This window comes from Misgurnus anguillicaudatus, chromosome 11 (genome assembly GCF_027580225.2).
Source record: "Misgurnus anguillicaudatus chromosome 11, ASM2758022v2, whole genome shotgun sequence".
In the NCBI taxonomy this organism is placed as follows: Eukaryota; Metazoa; Chordata; class Actinopteri; order Cypriniformes; family Cobitidae; genus Misgurnus; species Misgurnus anguillicaudatus.
In genome coordinates, this window is record NC_073347.2 from 1,989,465 (window position 1) to 2,013,007 (window position 23,543).

Genomic DNA, 23,543 nt, shown 5'->3' on the forward strand with positions numbered 1-23,543 from the left:
ATGGTACATTGATTATTGCATTATCGTTAGCCATAATTCGTGTGTATGTAGTTGAATTAGTTTTAACGTTTAACGTTACAATACAACAATAACTATAACAGAGAGATCAGACTACATCATTACTTCAGGCTTCATGATTCTGACTGGTTAGATAAACTAAGAAAATCTGCCAGCTGTTCATAACAAAGATACTGAAACGCACGCACGCACGCACGCACGCACGCACGCACGCACGCACACACACACACACACACACACACACACTGCTTCATCAAGATTCAAAGCTCTTCCACAGGTTTTTTTAGAACTATTGCGAAACAGGCCTATTGTGAACTATATGATCTCCCCATACGGCAAAAATAAAATAAAATTTTAAGTGTATTTAAAAATATACAAAATGACAAAAAATATAAACTTTTATATTTTATCCAGGAAAATATATCTTTTTGCTGTTCACTTGTATTTATGCGTTGTAAAAGTGGAAATGTATGTTGCCCCTAAAAAAAAAAACATTTTATATATGTTGATATAGGAATGTTAAAATTAACTCATTTCCCACCAGCCATTTTTTGAAAGGTTGCCCGCCAGCATTTTTTTGTGATTTTCACTAAATGTCTTTCAGAAAAATTTTCTTCTAAAAATATATAAACATACAAATATATACAATGAAAGAACAGACCCTCTGCTTTCAAACAAACAAACAAAATGGGGAAAAAACTTTCACCTATCTATATTTTTTTTCTGCTTATAAACTCTTAAATATGAGTATTTTTCTTTAAAAATATAAATTTTTTAGCAAAAGCTGAAATAATTGCATTTTTGTGAAGGAATTTAGAGATCAGATTCAGAATGATTATTAAAAGATTATCAAAACATACATACGAGTTTAAAATGAGTAAATAACGTTTTGGCTTAAGTTTTTTTTATTTTTATAAATTGGGTAAGTGAAAGCCATATAGTGGATAATAACTGTATTGCAGATTAACATAAAAATTAATCAGGAACACTATTACACAATTTTATTTTAAATTGAGGAGATAACTCGTCAATGGTGGGGAAAGAGTGAACGTTATCGGGGAACCGGGCCCTTGTAAGTTTACTCAATTTGAGCAATATAAGTCCCTCCCTTGACGCAAATTTACGTGTGAATGTCTCGCGCGAATGAAGCGAGTAAACTCAAAATGTTAAAGAGTCCAACTAAGCGCGAGTAACACGTTTTTGCCGCCTCTTCTGCGTCTGGTGTGAACACACAGTAAGTTTCTCTTATTTCATAGCAAAAAGAATTTCTTGATTTCAAGGAGGGTGTTTTATATGTGTGGTGTAAATAATGGCTAAAGTCTGTTAGACTACACAAAACTCAGTCATAATAACAAATACATAAATGACTCACTGCAGGTGGAAAATGGCTCTGTTTTGGTTCAGTTCTGGCTAGAAAGCATTAGACCTTTGCTAAAATTACTTATTGACATGCTTTCATATTAATTAAGACTCTTGTTTACCATGGCAACAATAAAGCTATTTGAATCTTTAATCTTGAGAATCTATGGCCAGGTCCTATCTTTAGCATTCATTTGATCAGGAATGATATCCGTTTTTATAAGTAAAATAGTTCAACAGTGTTAAATTATTTGCTCTCAAGTTTGTATGTATTTTATAGCATTGTTAAAGGTGGTTTCACAGAAAACTGTAGCCTAATTGGTAGAGCATTCTGTTAGGACCTCAAAGGTTGTGGGTTCTACTCCAAAAAGAATGCATACAGTATACAGTGATAAACATTTATACCTTTATATCACTGCACTTTGAAAAAAAAGTCTGCCTAATGCATAAATGCCCTCTAAGTTCTGGTTAACTAAATGGCAGGTAAATATTACTATGCTGGGTTGTTTCAATGCAATGCTGGACATGGTGCCAATTCTTAAAGGTTTAACACATCATACCAATTTTTAGGAAAGGTAATTACACAGACGAAGCCTTGACATTACAGATGATTTATTGTAATTAAAATGGATTAAATGCACAGCATTATATATACATGAATACCAAGCAGACATGAAATGCAAGCATGAAGTTCAATTTAAAAGACTCAAAGTAAAAACTTAAATTCTACATATTTTCATGCTCACCTGGCAAGATATGATATAAATCTTCATTGCTTCATATCCCAGAAAACACATAATGAAAATGTATGTCTGACAATACATAAATGTAAAAGAAAGACTAAACTTTTTATGGCTTTGTTATATTGGGCCCAAAATCAAACTTTGGATAGCCTTTAAAAGTCTTGGCTTGTCAGCATAAATATGCCATTATAATTATTCACACCTTGCTTTTCTCAAGGAATTTTTGAATGTTGTTTTGAAAAAATAAAAAATAAGTAAGTGCAAATTTGCTTTATTTTAAAAAACAAAAAATTATAAAGTATTTAAGAAAATCATGTTTGTAGTTATCTAATAACACCAAATATAGCCCCTTATCCTAATACATACAAAAGTGCTCATGAAGAGGCATTAAGAGTAACACTTGGCTATATAGACATATAACGATCATTACACATCATCTAGTTGTGTCTCAAATTAACATAACATTTGCCTTTAACTGTTGAAGGAGTGGCAGCTGCTACTTTATCACCACAAACTCTCTAGTTTGTAGACTGTTTTCATGATCATTTTTGTATGACTTTTCATCCTCTTAAATCAATTTTGTACATCCATTTTTAATAAACACCAACGTTCTGGATTTTTCTGTGATTCTCCATATGTCACTATCACGTAATGAAAAAGCAGTAACCTTTTAAATAACAGAGAGGTTTGCGCTTTTTTACATACAGGGAAAAATAAGTTTGTCCTCTCATCCAACGCACATTTTTCACAAAGTAAAAGTATAACTAACTCAATAATCAAATGAGAAATGTTGTAAACTGTAACTTGGCAATGTAATGAAAATGTTTCTGTGTTATAACAAACAACTTATCAATGCACTATACTGTCAAATAAAAAAAAGAAAATTGCAATTCTGTTAGTTTTTGGTTATGATTGTTATTAAATTTTGTTATGACATTTAATGTCTATATATCTGACAGTCAGCATTTAATCCACAATTCTTTAAGAAGGCATTTAGAGGTTAATATATATGTGTATGGCACATACTGTACTCGTGGACGTATATAGCTGTTTGCTAAGTTCCTCTTGAGGCACATACAACTAAGGCTTTGACAGACAGAAATGTGCAAGATGTGTTTTAGGAGCAAAAAACATTGGATTTGTTTCAAATCCACGTACACAATGAACTAGGTCCCAAAAGCTAGCATACCTGCAGAGATTATTTTCAGTTTTCAGCTGAATGTTGAAGCAAAGCTTTTTGAAAATCATCACATTTTTCCTTAATGTCCTAACACACACCACTGCTTCTGCAATCAACATTATAAAACATTGTTTCATTTCATAGAAGTATTTTCTTTACAAGCAATTGTACAGTCATTTACCCGAATGCAAGTTTTAATTTTTGGGAAATACAATTGAAGTAATGCAAAATTAATGCTCATGCTATATCTGAGCTACAATGCAAGCACCACAAGTAAAATTGTGATATGTAATGATTATTAAATGCATTTATGTCACATTCTGCTGATCAATGTATATAGTCTATGTACGAAGGGTCTGTTGAATGCTTTGTTCTGAATGGTTGATAAATGTTAATTATTTTTCTGTAAAACATAACCTAACCATAACCTGTCAAATGTCTTAACCTCCAGAGCAATGTCTGTGATAACCGTGGTTTAAGAGGGATAATTGACGGGTCGTGCTGCATTACCACCTTGGGTGTGCATTATTTTTTAAATAATTCAACAGCCCATTGTCAATTATTCCTTACATGAACACTGTGAATAGTATATGATGTTGTGTATTATATAGCATGAATGCATGTGTGAAATCATTATTGGACGAAGTGATGATTACCTGTACATAACCAAACGGCTTTTTACTGGGCATGATCCCAGAAAAACTTTCTGCACCGAAAGCTGAAAATGGCAGAAAATATAAACCGAAAAAAATAGCACTCTGCTTGTACAGTTTTGCCATCTTGTGATTGTGCCTTAATGTATCTCTTAGGTTGGAGTTTACAAGCATCGAGTCGCAAGTTTTTAAGTCAAGGTCAAGTCCTCCCGTGAAATGCAACAGGCTATCAAATATACAGTAAGTGTAACCAATCATGGAGGTTGGCCAGTAACTGATGATGAAGTACACAGTTTTTAGTAACTTATGCTGGACGGAAATGTGGAAAGTCCTGATGTAACGTAACAGAGGCTCACTGTCATGCTGTGTCTTACCTGTTGTTTTCATTAAAATGATTGTGTATCTTAATTAAGCTTGGTATTAACAAGGCCACTGAGTTGCTGAATTACTATACTACTGTTTTGCATATAATAGTTTTCTAGAACTTGACATTATTTTGATACAACAGCTGTTAAATTGGATTACTTCAGATGAAGAATATTTCAGGGTTTTTTTCATGTTTCAGCCATGTGCATCCAGGTTTTTTGATTTCGGCCCAGAATTTTCATTTCACTTTTTACTGTCTCTCCTGATGGCAAGAATTGCCAGTTTCATTCATACACACACAATGAAACCTACAGTACACTGGGTCGTGGACCATAGCCTGTAGCAAAGTCCCCTGGGCTCATCTCCTGCAGAAATTTGGGACTGTCATAGTCAGATGACTTGCCATAGTCTGACTCTTCAGACTCATAATTCCCATCCCTTTCAGATGTGCAGGATGTCTCCGGGTCCATCACCACTTCTGTGTCATGAAGGGTGAAGCTTGGGTCTTTCTCAAGTGGTGAAACGATAGGGACTTCGATACCTATGGTGTTTTCTGTCTGTAGCAGAGGTAAATGACTTGCAGGTGACACTGGAGAGACGGTAGTTTCCAAGGGCTGGTGAATCACACTCACTGGTTTGTTCGGAGTCATAAAGTTGATCTGTACATAGAGGAAGCAAATGGTTGTAAGTAGACGGAAATGTACAAACAGAATATAGTGCTACAAAAAGTACATACCAGAACTTCAGGAATCTTGGGGATGCTGGACCATTTCTTGCAAAGCAGCCACACAAAACCCAGAACGATGAAGAGAATCACGACACCTCCGCCTACTAAGGCTGCAATATAAATTGGCTTGTCTACAAGATAGACAATGGTACAGACAACATTATAGAAAATGCGTCACTTCTGCACATCACACAGAATTGCAAAAATACACAATACAAAGCCACAATCCCTCCTCTAACTCACAAATGCAAATCCATCTAATGCTCCTAGTGGAACATGGGGAAACTTTATTAGGGGGACAAGGGAAAACACCAATTCTTAAAGCTCCACTGTGTAGGATGAAATTCTATATGACAACCAACTGATTATTACTTTCTAGCCCCCCCCCCCCCCCATTCGGAGTGCGTTTTAACTCGTACGGTGGCCGTGTCGTGCCAAGGTTAACATGGCTTCCAGTACATATCAAAAGCAATGAAAAATAATGAACAATTTGCAATGTCCTTTGCCTGTGATCCGTCAAAGCACACAGATTTATGTTAAACCTGGTAAAAGTCAGATTTTCATGATATGTCCGCATTAAATCACATACAAAAAGCAACCATAAACGTAGCTTTGACACTCCTTTTTCATCGATGCGAGGAAAAATATCCCAGAGGCTGTTACACTTGGTATTAAGATGTATTTTCGTTGATCGGATCACAAGTGGATGAAAGAGACACATCACGTTTACACTTGGTATTTAAATCCGTCTCTTTTTGTCCAATTTCGACCACTTCTCTTCAGATTACTGAGGAGATGGTCTGTGGACGAGTCCCTCTCCTATCATTTAATCATGAGCGGGAGTAATGACGGGTTTAAATGGACGCAAACTAATATCATGTCAGAGTTCAATGCTTATGTTTTAAGTAAACATGTTACATGTCCGTGTATATGTAATAGCTTTCTCTGATATTGGTGAAAAAAGATCGCTCACAACTTTCACACGCTTGCAAAATGAAACGAAAGACGCGCAGATCAGCCGCTTTAGTTTTATCAATGAAAGGCTAAATAGTGCTGTACCATGTGTTTGTGCTAGAGGTCAGAAAAGATGAAAAACATTTATCTCAGTACCTCAGATTACATAAATGGGCGGAGAGACGGCATGTGGCTGTTCGAGCACATTAAACCACATGCGTGTTTACACTAACAAGAGTTATGCATAACCATGCTATTGTTAGACAAGCAACTATAAAACTTTGAGTTTACAACATAGACTGTATAGATTTAAACAAATATGCTGAATTACGTGTGGAGAAGATAGAAAGCAGGCAACTTCGGTGTCCTTTGAGCCCCATGATCTTGGAAAACTAACATTATTCCAATATTGACTTTGGTCTTGATGTTTTTCCTGTCGCGTTGTCGTTTTAAATCCCCTTTTCGCTTCCTTGGTGACTTGTTTTAATGTCCTCGAGAATAGGTCTTCAACAGGCTTTCAAATCTGCCTCAAATCAAAGCATTAGATTGCGGGTTCATCACGGTGTGCGGCTGTTGTTGAATCCGAAGGATTCAGTCTACGCAGGTTGCATAGGCTGCATACGTCATCAAGCCTGATTTATTTAAGTTAACTGAGCATTACATTCGCAAGTCATAAGCATATTACATCAATTTACTATTAGTCTTGCGTAGCCAGACCTTCAATACTGAAGGTCTGGTGTTTTTCACTGCTTTTTCTGGACAAAGCCCGCCCAGGAGCTGTTTGACCGACATGTCAAACAACCAATCACAGTTTGTTTCTTCTAGCGTCACGTTTCGGACTCCCCACAATAACGAGCCGGCTGGCAACAAGTCAGTTATTGAAATAACCAGCCGCAACCGAATAGCATCTAAATAAACAATATTACTCACCATAGGACAACGTTGTGCACTTCATCAACAGCCACACCAATGAGACGCTCCCGTTAAACATCTGTTTGAAGCATATCTCTCCACTTTTTAACACATACAAGCAATTCAGGAGAACCAAACTTTTTGACTCCACTAACTGCCTTAAGCAAAACTCTTGGACGTCTTTTAGAGAGTCGATGCCGCAAACTTTGCATATTTTTGAGAATCAAATGTTTAGCTGATCATGATAACTGATCATTATTTTTCACATGAACACGACTGATTCTCTTCCTCAACGGAACGTCAGAGCTTTGTTTTCCAGGGACCAAAACTAATCGCGACACTCGCGTTTTCAACCAATCAAAGACGACTTTAACATTCTCACAGGGTTTCCAGAAAAGTGTATGAAAAAAATCAGACGTTCAGCCAACAGTTTGTGGGCGTGATGTCTGAGGCTGAGACTAATTTACTATTAACTAAGAATAATTGTCAGCTTTATAATTGTTAATATTCTGAAATAAGACTGTCTTGCTGACTTATACCGCCTACACATGCAACCTCGAGAGGCTTCAGCTAGCGGCCAGCGTGAGTGTAGTCTGAAAGCGCGAAAGGCGGAGCTTGAATTTCAGGAATGTCCCTCGTCGGCGAATGTATTTCAAAGATGGAGGCACAACATGGATTCAGGCAGTCGAGAGACTCGACCGTATGTATTTTAAATAGCAGATTCTACACTTAACGAGAATACTTTGATTAGTGGGTGTAAGTAATTACACATGAATGAGCACATACTTTTGAAAGAAAACATGGGTTTTTGCTAAGAATTAACTCAAAAAACAGTGGAGCTTTAATTTATTCATTTGTTTAATATTATTAACACAAACAGAACACTTTTCATCTAAATGTGTCTGTATAACATAAGGGAGGATGGCATATTAGTTGTGTTCATTAACATTGATGACGCTTGCTGACCAGCCGATCAAACCTAATATGATAACTGTTCAAGTAAACCTCTAGGATGATATGAGAGGGAGTAAAAAACAAAATACAATTTAAAAGTGAGTAATGGTCTTACCAGGAACATTAGGCATCTTGGGGAGACAAACATTTTTGTTGAAAGTTGAAAACAGAACATCTACTGTCGCTTCAAATGTTAAATCAATACACTTTCCCATTTCACTCTGGCCAATGTGGATTTCTGCAGTGCACAGCTCTTCATCGTCATAACAGTCAAATGAAGTCTCTCTCTGTGTGTGGAAAGACAAATCAGAGTCATTGCTATATACAATTCAAATACAGATTATACAGGAGGGACTGCAATTTCACTAGTCAAAATTTTGTTATAAATGTAATTTACATATTTCTGAAGCTGTTTATGGAGATTTACATAAATAACTAATACACACCCATGCACTGTAAAGTCAGTTATGTTATACCATGAATTATGTATGAGTCCATTTCAATTAATTTTGTTTGTAGTTCTCCTATTCTTATTTTTGCAAGCTTTACATGATTGGAAATCTGCAAGACTGGATCATCGAGTGCCATAGACGATCACACATCATGACAATTTAGACTACAATTGGCATGCAGCACACCGTCTTTACAAACATGAGAAGCATAACAAATATATGTTTGAAAATACTTTTTTTATGTAGCTAGACAGTGGGACTATTCAGAGCCTTTTGGAAAATGTTATAAAGCTTAATAAATAAATCTCTCTCATCATGAGTCACTCTGTATGTAAAATCATCATTCAGGCTTTCATGATTATATATGTTATAAGGGTGTGAAAAGGACACATTAATCTTATCTTTGTGGACAGATGTTTCAATAGGTGGAAAGTCAACAGAGCCTGAAAACACACAAACAAACACTGCATAAAAAGCCAAAATACAAAGCAAAGAAAAATGAGGGTACACACACACACACACACACACACACACACACATTTATATTCATTAATTTCAATGAGACTAAATCAATAAAAAAACTTTTAATAAGCTTTTTTATTGTAATGGATTGGTTCGTACAGAAGCGAGAAGTAATAAGGTAAGTCTGCTATATACCTTGTTTTTCTATTGCCTAGACTACCACCTGACCAATGACCACCGGCGGAACCAGTTTAATTCGCTTACCCGTTCACATACCACGATAGTATTTATATATATAAATATTATATATGTATCTCTCTCAAGGGTTTTTCTCCTCCTAGGAGTTTTTTCCCCCTGGACTAGCCAGGAGGGTTTTTCTCATCCCCTGGAGAGTCCGCCATCTTTGGCTTAACTTACTACTTTACTTTATACGTTATATTACTACTACGCTCGCTTGTCTATGCTTTTCCTACATCTATTAATGTAAACCTGCTTTGAAAAAATGAACAATTGTGAAAAGCACTATATAAATAAAATTTAATTGAACCTGTTGTTATTTAAGAATAACTTTGTTAGGTGTTAGGTTTCGGCTCTTCTGTGTTTGTTAGCTTTGCTAGCGTGTTTGTTAGCCTCTGTTAACAAGTGCTTTGTTTGTTTACTCCCGTCCGTTCTAGCCAATAAGTTTGTTTTTTTGTTGCACATTATTCACTTAGCATGTAGCGATTAGATTGCAGTGCCGATATGTGTGCCAGTGACATCAGTTAAGTTGTTAAATAGTCATATTATTTACTATATCAGGACAGACGGTGCTAACCTGAACCTCTGGTTATAGTTTGAGATTTGTACTAAGTTGTATATGGGTGTTTGCATGGGGCTACATAGGGACCTTTTAGCAAGAGATCTCGGGAGTGGCATTGTTAAATTGCTTTAGCCATAACCTTTGGTACGATCGAGTTTGTGTTCGGAACCCGCACAACGGCCGGTGTGGACCAATGTGACATTGGTAACTAAATGAACAAACGCAATATCACGTGAAGAGGTAAGGCAGAATAACTAAACATTTATCTAAATTCCACAATTATAATTATCTATTTGATTTATGATTACAAATAACAATATTTTATATTTTGGAGTCAGACTGAAGACTGAATGCGCACCTCCCTACATCTCAGACACCCACACCACCTCCGGTTCATTTTAGGCACAACCTTTGCTCTCTCTCCCCCAGTACCCTCTCTGCTGATGTGACATCCTCTCTTCCATCTCACTTCTCATCTTTAGATGCTGATGCTGCCACTGACACATTATTCTCTCTACTCTAACATCATGTTTAGGTACTCTTTGTCTTTCAAAGCAGCTCGTGCTACTCCCTCCTGCCCCTGGCTGTCTGATATTTTCTGTGAGCAACGGACTACACTAGTGGGCTGCTGAAAGGAAATGGCACAAAACTAACAACCTGGCCAACCTCTGTCACTACAAGTCACTTCTCTCCTATTTGTCAGCTACTTTCACTACAGCCAAACCATCATACTTTACCACCGAGGTACTTAATGTACCAACCCAGCTGTTTAAAACTTTTAACTCTCTCCTCTGTCCCCCTCCACCCACTTCCTCATTGTCAGCTGAAGACTTTGCCATTTCTCCTCTTTCTCTCTGCTGACTGAAACTAAAGTTCCTAAATTCACTGCACCACCACCTGCCCCCTTGACCCATTCCACTCCCATCTCTTACAGGCAATTTCAGACACGCTCACACCAGCACTCACACATTTCATCAACACCTCCCTGCAGTGCTCACCGGTACCTTCATCCACTTTCAAGCAGGCCCTGGTCATGTCATTGCTTAAAAATGCATACTTTCAGAATTTCGTGCATTCCTACACCCCATCCAGACCTTACGGTCGGCAAATAAACAGCGCCTGGTGCTACCTTCACAAGGTGCACTAAATCACATTCACGCTCATTTTCCAAAAATAAAAAAAAACTATTAAAAAAACATATTTTCCAAAAATACTATTGTTTCAGAATAGGAAAACTTGTCGCTTTATCGCTTTAATTTTTCCTAATCTTTGTAACTCGCTTCGGATAAAAGTGTCTGTTAAATGCCTAAACGTAATGTAACGTAAATGTTTTAGGGAAAACGCAAGAATACGAAAAAATAATTATGCTCAAACCACTGACAATCTCCTAAATCAACTTGTAAAAGGTTCATTAAAGTTCACCATAAAACCAAGACACCAGCAAACAATAGAATAGAATAGCATTCATACACCTGGAGAACTTACACTTATGTGTGCTTTCAACGTCCATGCTGTAGGCAAATTTAATGGAGACAGTTTTTGACACTTCCTGTCCATTAAGCGCCTGTACAGTCACAAAGCAATCATCAATGGTTTCACTGATGTACTCGCTCATATTAAGGTACATCTCAGAAGTGTTAATTGTTTGGGCCGACCTACAGATAAATACAGAGACATAAAGGGTGTCTGCTTATTATCACATTTACTCAAAAAGAATGATTTATTTTCCTGGTTAAAATGTTGCTTTTGACAGAGATGTGTGACACAGTTATCAACATACCAAGCGTAAGGTTGGACTGTTACGATAAACCTAATTTCCTCAGTTGGTGTAGTACTGTAGTTCCAGTAAAGGACATTCACAAAGTTGTGACAAACAACACTAATGTTTGTTGGAGGAGGAACTGTAAAGAAAAACATGACATAATAGTTAGATTTTGAAATTGTGCAATAACCCTAAATAAATACATAAATACTTAATGATTATAAATACAGTAATTTATTCCAATATTGCTTAATAGGTATTGAAACATATTGTTTTAATAAGACACACCAAGTCAGTTCCCTCAAATATGTCCTTGACAATTAAGACCAACCTTGACACACTTTTGTTTCAAATTTGACATTGATCTAAAATCATTTGCTTTTACAAAACTTAATATGTTACTCAGTGAAATGAGATAAGTTGGTTCAGCGTACATGGAAACCTTGGTTTTAAAGGTGTGCTAGAATGCATGGAGTTGGTTAAGATAAGTCATCAAGCCTCATAACAGCCTGATATCTTGTGTTATCGGGGTCATATTGAAGAAAGGAAGTGGTTGCCGGTGCGTGACAAAATTCTATTCAGGATATGCAGGTCTTACTCAATAATACAAACACACAGCAGACGTATGAGACTTTAGAACGATTAATAATAAATCTTAATTATTTAAAGACTTTTTGTCATCTCTTTGTGATCTCAGTATCACAAAATGTTGAAAGGGCTTTCTGAAATTGTGAAACATATATATGTAATATACTTTTTGGTGATGATAATAAAGATATAAACATAATGGATATTGGAAAAATCATTAACAGTTAACTTTAAGGGCCTAGCTGAGAAAAACTCATTGGTAAAAAATTAATTGATATTTATCAATAAAAAAACTAATTAACACAACCTTATAAATGTTTTTCACTTCTTTTAAAACAGAAGTGAAATTTTTTTAAGGAGAAACCATTTTAGAGGAAGTTTAATGCTGCTGAACTTTGTGCATTCGTTTTGACAAGAGGATATGAAAGGAAAAGTATAATCATCTTGCTACGGACATCACATGCCAACATGTCCCATCTCATTTCAGGCTTCAGTACACTTTACTTTTCAAAGGCAAACCCTAACAGATAATACTAGTAGTTGACCTTACATATTAAATTAGAAATAGCAGAAAAAATAGGTTGAATGAGGTTTATCTCGTTTCCTCATATTGTTTTATAAACCGTAAGACTAAAGACATCCTGAGCGCAATAACATGGCAGAGGTGTGCGCTTTTAAACAATAAAACCTGTGGTTTAAACCCACGCTGATTTGCAGCTGTAACCACGTGTGATCATGACACATTTTCACACACGCTCACATAAGGCATATCTGTGGTTTTACAAGTGAGACAAGTGTGAAAATAAAACCAAAGTGTTCACACCACCTTCTAAGAGCCATACTGTACATTCACTGCCCAAAACATTTAAGTGTACAGTTAGTGTAAACACACAGAAAGAAATAATGCAAACATGGGTGCAAATGTGCGTGAAGAGAAAAAGAAAGAAAGATATGCACAAACATATAAAACACACAAAGGTAACGGCTCTAAATAAAAATAACTCAAACAGGAACGCTATGCCCTATTGCCATCAATACAAACCACTTCTCATACAGCTGCTGTATAAAATTCACAATAAATCTAAATCAAACTGTAAGAAATAAACACAGGTATCACTTACATTATATAATGGTTAACACATTATTACAGGTTCATATATTTCAACTGATAAAAATTACGTAAAGAAATAAACAGAAACGAGACACACGAGAACACTTTCATGATGGCTAGAGCACATACAGTTTCAAAACTCTATTCGATGCCATTTTAAAGTTTAGAAGAACCAGGATATTACTTAATATAACTCCAAATATGTTCGACCTAGGATAGCAAGAGGGTGAATAAATGATGGGGCAGCGTTTATTTTTGGGTGAACTATTCCTTTAACTTAAACGTATGTTTTCTGTTCGCTGGTATATTCAATCTATCAGATCTTTCATCAAGTTGCAGATAATCAGCAAGAATAAAAACAGCAATCTTTTGTGTAACTACAGTACATAACTATATCCATCTATCCAGTCTTTATACTCACTTATCCCTTCTCTTTTGGAAAAAATGTGTCATGAAGGGTTCATTCAGCGATACTATAAAAGAACTATTCACAGTGTCTTTATTCAGGCGAAGGTTTAAAAACATTTCTTTCTCAACATCATATGTAGGTTTTGTCTTCAAAAAAATTAAATAAAATAACTATTTGTGATGTAGAAAGTTTCTGTGGATATTAAAGGCTCTTTATGAAATCATAAATGTATTAATAATATAAAAGTAAAAAAAGTAATTTCTGTTCAATAAACAGATTTGTAAATTTACAAATAAGATCACACTGAACATATGTTCTCCTAACAATAAAATAAACAGGACAGGAATATGTTGTGAGGCTATCACTGCATTTAAACAACGTTTTAAGAAATGGGCCACAGGCCTGTCTAAAAAACTACTATTATTCTTTGTGAAAAAAATAAATGAAGGTCTCGCACATAAACTATCAAATCGTTCAATTAATTCGTTTTTTATTACTTTCATGCACAAAAGTAACCTGTTTGTACAGTGTAACATAAAAATGTAATAACATGTGTATTCACTACAATGATCTCGCTAAATGCCTGACCACAGAAATAAAGCATACATTTACAACAGCGATCAGCTAAGAAACCTACCATTTGAATGTTGTCATTGTAAAAGTTTGCCGTTTAACAAGTACTTTACTGTAAATATCACGTGCACACGCGTTGATGTACACTGACACTATGTAACAAAAACGTGTAAAACATGAGCAGGATCAGCTACATCGGATACTCACCGGAACAAACACCCCCATAAAGCAAAACAATAAATAGCCAACACGACAACGTCGGGTGGTTCGACATTGCGATAAACCGATAGCCCAAAGCTTCTCAGGTCGATATTAGACGTGTTTCTTTCAAGTACGACGCATTTCCTGACCGTGTTATTATCGCTTGTGTTTCTGTTCAGCTAACAGACCCACTCTGGGTTGCCAAATACTCATACACTTCATTCCTCTTATCAGACGCGCCCACGCAAATGTATTCAATATATTGTGTAGTTTAGTTTTCTACATTAAGACTTAAAATAGCCTACTTGCTTGTAAAGATATGAATTTTCACGATGCTCTGAGTGTGTTTTGATTATAGCCTATATGCTATAACAGGATCTGGCAACCTGGTAACCTACGGTGCTTTCCAATTCTGAACTACAGGCCTGAGGCACAAGCTTAACAGTACTGTCTGTCTTGAACTGAACTGAACTGAACTGAACTGTCTAACTACACAGCAGATTATTTGAATGGATGTGTCAATATTACACATAGCTATTGCATTTTTAGCTCGATTTTTTGTACTTTTATTTAAATAAAATATATTCAATTTATATAGGCTGCTTTTTTTCTTTGCTTACACATAATACAGTAAGTTTATAAAACCTGAACTAGCATTACTACTTACAATGAAAAAAAAAATGATTAATTGAATTTAATCAATTTTTTAAGGTAAGTGGTTGCAATCAATTTATTTAAGCTACATTTAAACAAAAGTTTTATATTTTATTTGACTTTACTAATCTTTTTTGTTAAAATGTAGCTTAAATAAATTGCAACCACTTACCTTAATACAATTTATTAAATTCAATTCAATGAATCATTTTTTCAGTGTAATATACCATAATCAATTACTTATAAGAATTATTTAAATAATTATAATAATTATTTCTTTAATATCCACTGACTAGGGTGACCCGAATCCTGCTCTAATTGCAATCAACGTCCCGAAAATTATCCTGAAGCTGGGGCTGGACACACCAAAGCTTTTATGCGCATGTTTTCAATTGATTCCAATGGAAACTCAGCGTTTTTCAAATAAGCAAGCAGCTAGCGGGGTTTTTCCGCGCTGAAACTCAAAAATATTAAACTTTGAGTGAAACGCTCCGAGTCCGCTCGTCAATGCCAGTTCTCACAGGGCCGTCCAATTACAGTGGAGGAGGGGCGGGACATTACCACAGCAACCAACCGGCTCACAGCTGAAGTATCACAGCTACCAAAGCGCTCGGCTAAAAAACAGCTGGCATTCGGCGTCCTCAAGGCTTTTTCAGCCGCGTTTAAAAGTTTTGGTGTGTCTAGCCCCTCTTAATCATAAAGACAATAGGACCTTTTTGTCGCCTTTTTGTTTTATAGAGTAACGTTAGATCGAAAGTTGCAGCAACCACGAGGACAGTTAGAAGTGCTGGCAGTGACAGTCAGTCGCGTGCAGGAGTCAGGTTGGTGGCGAGGCACTCACTGTGTTAAAAAATACTTCTATACGTATTATATAAAGGTATGTACTTATATTAATAAAAATATGATTGGTTCAGTAACTATAGTTTAAAATTCATTATCTTTTATTATTAAGTAAAATAAAGAAAACTATGAAGTATAAAATAGTTCTATACATACTATATCTATTTATTTATGCATAGGTACTTATAATAATATGATTGGTTCTGTTTGAAATTCATTATCTATTATTAAATAATATAAATAAATTAAACTATTATTGGATGAACACCCCTCCCCCCCATAACGTCCCGAATTTCAGCCAATCTCATCTGGTCACCCTACCACTGACCCTTTTGCAGTACCTTCATGAACCCCAAGATACCATTGTTAAAAACCAATGGATAAAAATATGTGTAATATACAGTAATATTCCTTCCGATTAAGTCTCTCTTGATCAGCTGAGACACACATAGACCGTAAAAAAATATGGACGTAGTGTCCGTGACGTCACCCATTGGTTTGTGAAGATCGCTTTTGAAGCTTAAAGTAGGCGTTGCCTGCCGTCGCCATCTTGGCCGCGCGTCTCCGCGAATTAAGCCGAAAGTATACTAGGGACGTCCGCGTATGCGCGCCGTCCGCATGACGTCATTTTCGTCATCAAGAGGGTCCGCGGCCGGCCGCGCGGACCGTCCGCGTGCAGCCCAAAATTTGAGACCGCGCGGACAGTGCGCGTACAGTCCGCGTACAACAGCGCATGCGCGTTAAAATATTTAGACAGGACACTCCACTATAAACAATTATACAAAGGAAATAGACAGCATTTTGCACACACACTATCGTTTTTCTTCTTTAACTTTTACTTCTTCCAAGAACAGAAAGCACTGGAGCATGTTTGTTTGATTCCTGTTCTTTGTTGTCTTGTTGTTTGTTCTAAACTGTGTTTGCAATGGTGGATCTGTTACTTTTCTTCACCTATCCTAATGTTTTAATGTACTGTAAATGTCGCCAAATCAGTGCTGTCCTGACAGCCTGTTAGACTAATAATTTGAGTAAGAAATCATTTGTATTGCGTATAGTGTCGAACGCGGCCATCCGCGTATGGCCGCGCGGAGTATACTCGGAAAGCTTCGCGGACGCGTGCGCGCGCGAGCCGGACGCGGACGCGGAAAAAAAGTATACCCGGGCCTTTACTCGCGGAAAACCGAAAATGGGTAAAGAGGCGGGACATGGGTGAAGCTGAGGTGAAACCACGCCCGCCTAGCGCGAGTCTAGTGACAGCAGTGGCTGTTCAACCGACACTCAAGCGGCCACGCCCTTAATTATGCAGAAGTTTAAGGCTTAATATAATTTAAACGGATGAGTCACAAAAAAATTCACCCCCCTCACAGTTGTCATGAAGGGCAAAATTAGCTATATAGGCCAAAAACACTTTTTGTACCAGGCTGTAAACATATTATTTTCTACTGTATGTATTTTTAACATGGGAGTCTATGGGAATTGACTCCCTTTTGGAGCCAGCCTCAAGCGGCCAGTCGATGAATTGCAGTTTAAGTCACTTCCGTGTTGGCTTCATAAGAGAGATCGGAAGGTTGCCCCTCGGACACACAGCATTCCTCACATGCAGCAACCTGTGTCGGCTGATCTGCATGCAGTATCCAGTGTTGCCAGATTGGAAAGTCCAAATATCGTACCAGAACTCCAAAATTATGGTATTTGGAAGAAATTTATCGTACACAAGTCAAATGTGCAGAATATTTTACAGCTATTTTATAGTGACAACCGTAACTTTTGATAGCCTGTAGATTTTTACAGTAGATAAATTACTAAGTGTACCTTAGTTAAACAACTGGAAAAAGATAGTAATTCTTCAATAATGATTGGCCAAGAAGACATAACATAAGAAGAGATGGAGTTGTGGCAAGAAGGGAAAGAGCAACTGCTGAATGAGCACTGTTTTTATCCTAATTCTACCCCAAACCTAACATCTCACAAGATTTAGGCAATAGCTGTATCCCTTCTAGCCAAAACCAAGAGATAGAAGACATTCGTTACACGCATTTGCATTCTCCTCACAATTATGATGGTAGACATAGGATCAATATCAGATAGATCAAATAGATCAATAAGTATAGAAGTCCTATTATTGCAATGACCATTTGAAGTGTAACAAAATGTGGAAATTATCGTACATTATAGGATTTTTTCATTATTGACCGTACATCGTACAGAGGTCAAAATTATGGTCAAAATACAATAATTGTCGTACATCTGGCAACACTGGCAGTATCCATCAGAATTTAGTGTTGAGTATTTGTGTATCAGAAATTTGAGAACTCCCAAATTTCAGACATCTATGCAAAGTTTTTTTGGATAGGCTGTGATAAGCTGACTTTTGATAAAGTTGAACACTATGTCATTAGCCAAAATAATTATTTCAATTTAAGTATTTTTATTTAATTAAACCACTGCAGAAAAAAATAGACTATTTCGGATTTTTTGACTCTTAAGCATAACTGAGATATAGTATACCTGTATCTAATCTAACTGGCTAACCTACTGTATGTGTTACTTTCAACTAATCATGTGAAGCAAGAATCTTTTTCAAGTTCTTTTGGTCTTTTGTTGTTTACATATTTTAAAGTTTTAGAGATAAGGCTTGTACCATAAAGATGGTTAAACAAACTCCGGTTTACAGGATCAGTTTCAAGTTGACAAAACCAATGTGATTAGGCTTGCTACCATGAAGCGTCTTTTAAAAATTTCTCTGTCAACTTAGGCTTTGATCCAGTGGCGGCCGGTGACTTATTTTTCGAGGCCGCACGAAGTGAAGCCCATCTCAACATGTATTTAGCCCCCAGTCAACAATTTAAACTCTCAGTGAGGACACCATGAGCTTAGCCTGGTCCAACCAGACTCTCGTACATTCATTTCATTTGTACAGAGAGTCTGGCCACGCTCCATGGCAAAGCGTTACTTTCGTCAAGGAGGGTCCTCTGTTGAAGTTTAAAACTATTGGATCTGCCAGAGTCACTCAGGATCTGCCATAACCAATCGCTAACGTTTGGTCGTGACGTATATCATGCACCGAAACTGGCCGAAAACAAGTAAGAATAATCAGACCAACAAAACTTAGCAAACCTGGTTCTTGCTCCGGCTTTAACTTCTTAATTCAGCAGTTTTGCAATAACGGACCGAATAGCTTTTCTCACTCCTTTCTCCGCTGCCATTACTGAACTACAACTCAAACTGACGCACGCCCTCAACGTCATCGTTCTTAGCCACCCCCCTCTGTTCGCTGATTGGTCCTGCAGATTTTTGCAGGAGAAAACAAAATTCTACACAGCAGTCCCAGACGTAGTACTGAAGCAAAATGAAAATTAAGCGGAAGCACGTAGGAGGGCGGAGTCAGGCTACCATGAGCTCACAAGATCCTCATAATGTGGTCACAATTTGTGGGTCACCGTGATCTAAAAGTGTAACCACACTGCACACAGTGTGTGCTCATATATTAAGGTCACTGAACACTCACTGTGAGCTCATACTAGTACCCATAAAGCACTTGATATACAAATTTCCAGATGTCGCTCAGAGATGTTAGCGTTTGCTAATTGGAAACATGTCAACGAAATGTCAACATTTAATTGCAAATGATATCCGGCCAATAAAAGAATAAATGCAGAGACATGATTGTCTCTCTCACTTCACCCATCCACAGTGAATCCATCCACTGCAAGTCATGAACACACACACAGGGCAACTATCACTGCAACACCCCAACAATCAATCAATTCCTACCAGCTGTGAGAATCACACCACCAACCTCTGGGTTATACACACACAAGTCTGACTCTCTAACCACTAGACCACAATGCTTGGACACAACAATCCTGTGAATCCCGGTCACGTTTACCTCCAATCTGTGTGATGTTTTTTAGAGCCTTTTAGGCTTCTTGATGCCATAACCTTGTTGTTGACATTTTTGTATGGTATATACATTACACACCAGAGTTTGGTTCCAAAACGCAATAAACGCCATTTAAAAAAAAACAAGTTATCACCAAAATCAGTATTGTATTAGGTCAGTATTTAAAAGTAAATTCTAAATTTTACGCAAAATCCGATATCTGCCATGTTATTCTGTCATCTTTTCTCCGATTTTCCCAAAACGCAATAAACGCCACTCCCCCTTTTCTGCAGAATGCAATAAATCCGCTCAACAAATCACAGTGCACCATTCTACGCATTTTTTTTGTGACGGGAAAGAAACGTAAGCCATCAAAATCTAAATGCGAGAGGCATTGGGAGACGAAGAATGAGTGCTTTGTGCTCTATATATGACAAAGTGTTTTGATGAATGCCATTAATGTTTATTTTTTAATCCGTGTATACTAATTGAATATAACATGGCAAAGATGAATGTACATTTATATACTGATTCAATAGATTTATAGCAATTTGTGGAAAAAATAATCTGTTTTTATAATAAATCTTTGAAAATCTAATTATGGATTTGACACCTAAAGATGCTATGTGAAAGTTTGTAACAGAAAATAGTGTTTTTCATCCTGTCACTTTCTTGGTATAGAAAACACGTTTTTACCGAAATTAGTCAAAATGGATTCATTGCGTTTTGGAACCAAACTCTTCATATATATATATGGCTGTATAAAATGCTGTGTAGAAAGTGTCCTAAATTTGATCCTATGATCATTCCTATAATATTTCTTAGAAATAGGTAAGAAGGGTGACCATAGTATGAGCTCACTGTGAGTGTACCATTACTATACTATTGTCATGATAAGGTCACAGCACATTCACTGTGTACTCAAACTATGTTCATGATGTGAGGTCATGAAACAGTCACTGTGAGCTCATACGATGGTCACTGTGAGGTCATGGTAGACTCATTGTGCACTCATACCTGAACACAACATTCTGAATTCACAATGAGCTCATGTCACAGGTCGGGGTGGACCACAGATGTAAACAAGCCACGCCCCCTCCTAGTTTCCACCTCGAGGAGGTCCCAAAGTCAACCCAATGACCAGACAACACAAGGGTAAGTATAATTTAAAATGAACTTTATTTAATTTATTTAAAATATATAGGGAAAAAGGGGCAAGGGTAAGTTAAAAAGGATCTCTGTCTGCTCTCCAGGTGGGCCGTGCCAGAAAGGGGAGGGGGAAATGGAGACCACGTGCCAGGAATCCAAGACGCCACTGAGGGCAGGGGGAAGACAACGGGGCAAGGCACCTATGCCTTGTTATCTTGATCCCGTGGCGCCCTCCTTTTCTCCTGGAGGCAGATTAAAAACAGTACAGTAAGTGGTAGCTCAGTGTCGTGTATACCTGGGGGTCTTTCCGGTAACAGGATGGTATGTTCCTTGACGCCACCCTAGGGTGGTATCAGGTCGGTTCCTCTCCGACAGCTAGGTTCGCACCCTCTTCGTCCTCAGACTCTCCACGACGTCGGACTCGGGCTCTCGCCTTCTACTGACTTCCAACAGTAAGTATCTCACAGGTATTGAATTCAGGCTCTCTCCTTCTGCAGGCTTTTAGCTGTAACACAGAGGATTACTTAGCAGACATTGGGACTTTCACTCTCACCTAGTTGGCTCGTGACGACATACGGTAAGTACTTCACAGGTATTATGCTCAGGTTCTCTCCTTCTGCAGGCTCGGGCTCTCTCCTTCTACAGACTTCCAACGGTAAGTATCTCACAGGTATTGAATTCAGGCTCTCTCCTTCTGCAGGCTTTCGGCTATAACACAGGGGATTACTTAACAGACACTGGGACTTCCGCTCTCACCTAGTTGGCTCGTGACGACATACGGTAAGTACTTCGCAGGTATTGTACTCAGGTTCTCTCCTTCTGCAGGCCTTTAGCTGTAACACAGAGGATAACTTAGCAGACACTGGGACTTTCGCTCTCACCTAGTTGGCTTTAGCTACTGCATCTCCTCAACTTTCGTTCAAGTTGTAGTAACTTTTGGTCATTCAACAGGTAATTACAACATTGGCTACTGCTCGTGGATGGTGGACTTACGGTGACTGCACTTCAATCAATCAATAAATACACTCCAAACCTTGAGATGGTGAGGCGTCGTGGTACAGCCTTCCCAGAGGCCTCTGGCACTGCAAAGGGGGAAATCTAGCACCGTCACGCCGAGCCGAACGCTGCCCTCTCCTCTCTTCCACCTCGGCTACAGAGAACTGGACAGGGGCGCACCTTTGAAGAGGCTCCGTAACAGGTGAGATATGATCTTCGCCACCCTTTTTATGACAGTACGATGTTCTTCATACACACAAGCACTTGTTAGTAATTATTTTACTCACAGCAAAGGCATGGACTCACCCAAAGCACTCTATGTGAACATTAAGGTCACAGCCCCGTCTTCCTTGAATTGGACCTGGGAACGTTTGGCGTTGAAAGTGTAGGCCAGCAGTATAAACGTCGCTGCTGCGGCCCCTTGCTTCTCCCAGGGTCGTCACTTCCCGGCTCTCCCACCACTCTGCTCCATGGCAGGGCCGTCAACCTAATTACTGAAGACTCACAACACACGTTGAACAAGGTAACTCCACAATACACACTGTATCAGACACTGAGTACTCACAATGGTTAACGATGGCCTCCTTTGTTCCCTTTTCCTATAGACAGATGAAATCCTCTTCGCCCGTATTCAAATACACCGCTCTAATCTTCTCCAGCAGCACTTACGGTGAGTCGTTCCTTATCAACACTTGAAACACAACAGTGATGCACATAAATCCATTCGCTTCCAAAATCTTCATATATATCACATACTCAGCCTCTGGGTTTGTTTCCTCCTCTGCTTCGTGTGACACTCACAAAGAACAAATCTTTACAATCCTTCCACCAACAAAATGGACTTAAAACCATCACCCATTGACTTCACACTCATTTATAGACACTAGCATTCTGAATTATGTATTTATGTTATGAAACTGTTCAAATAATCACAGTTATTAACAAATGAATGAATGAATGCATGTTTTATATGGTAACATTTTGCTGTCATATTTATACATTTTACACTCAGGACAATGCCAATGGTATTTTGGAAATGGTTTGGGGTGGAAAATGCATAAATTAAATTTTAAAGACAAAGTTAAACTCTGTACTTTCTGCTATGCCCAGTCAACACTTTAATATCTCAGTGAAGTCACCATGAGTTTACAAGATCCTCAAAATGTTGTCACAATGTGTGCGTCACAGTGAGCTAAAATTGTAACCACACAGCGCACTCACAGTTTGCTCATATATTAAGGTCACCATATGAGGTCACTGCACACTCACCGGGAGCTCATACTACCCATAAAGCACATGGTATGAAAAGTACCAGATGTCACTCAGAGAACTAATATTCTAGCGTTTAGGGTTAAGAACAGTCACAGAGAGGTCAGCATTTAAGTGCAAATAATATACGGACAATAAAAAAGTGAGAGAGACATGATTGTCTCTGCATTTAATCCCTCCACTGAGTAGTGAAGCTATCCACTGCAAGTCATGAACACACACAAACACACATATGACACCTATCACTGCAACATCCCAACAATCAATCACTTCCTGCCAGCTGTGGGAATTGAACCACCAACCTCTGAGTTACACACAAGTCCAACTCTCTAACAACTAGACCACAATGCTTGGACAAAACAATCATGTGAACCCTGGTCACTTTTACCTCCAATCTGTGTGAGCTTTCTAAAACCGTTATTTAAGTTTCTTGATGCCATAACGTTGTTGTTGACGTTTTATATGGTATATACATTACACACCATGTATGGCTGTATAAAATGCGGTGTAGAAATTGTCTTAAGTTTGA

At 37.7% G+C, this 23,543-nt stretch overlaps 2 protein-coding genes across 6 annotated transcripts in view; one reads left to right on the plus strand and one right to left on the minus strand.

The window, feature by feature from the left end:
* Positions 1 to 23,543, plus strand: part of LOC129416559 (uncharacterized) — a 136,526-nt gene that overhangs the window by 104,807 nt on the left and 8,176 nt on the right. For 3 of the 5 annotated variants that reach the window (XM_073872806.1, XM_073872810.1, XM_073872809.1), the window contains exon 1: positions 22,396 to 22,415. The exons of 1 other annotated variant lie outside the window; for it this stretch is intronic. The gene's annotated coding sequence lies outside the window, so the exon portion shown is untranslated. Of the gene's footprint in view, positions 1 to 15,387; positions 15,699 to 22,395; positions 22,416 to 23,543 lie in introns of those variants that run through there. One more of the 5 variants, XM_073872807.1, reaches the window with a different exon arrangement.
* ifngr1l (interferon gamma receptor 1-like) lies at positions 1,973 to 14,441 on the minus strand. The gene is made up of 7 exons (XM_073872802.1): positions 14,230 to 14,441; positions 11,360 to 11,480; positions 11,065 to 11,234; positions 8,623 to 8,761; positions 7,982 to 8,148; positions 5,056 to 5,177; positions 1,973 to 4,978 (listed from the first exon to the last, which is right to left on the minus strand). The coding sequence occupies exons 1-7, from the start codon at positions 14,294 to 14,296 to the stop codon at positions 4,628 to 4,630; spliced, it is 1,137 nt and encodes a 378-aa protein (XP_073728903.1). The 5' UTR covers positions 14,297 to 14,441; the 3' UTR covers positions 1,973 to 4,627.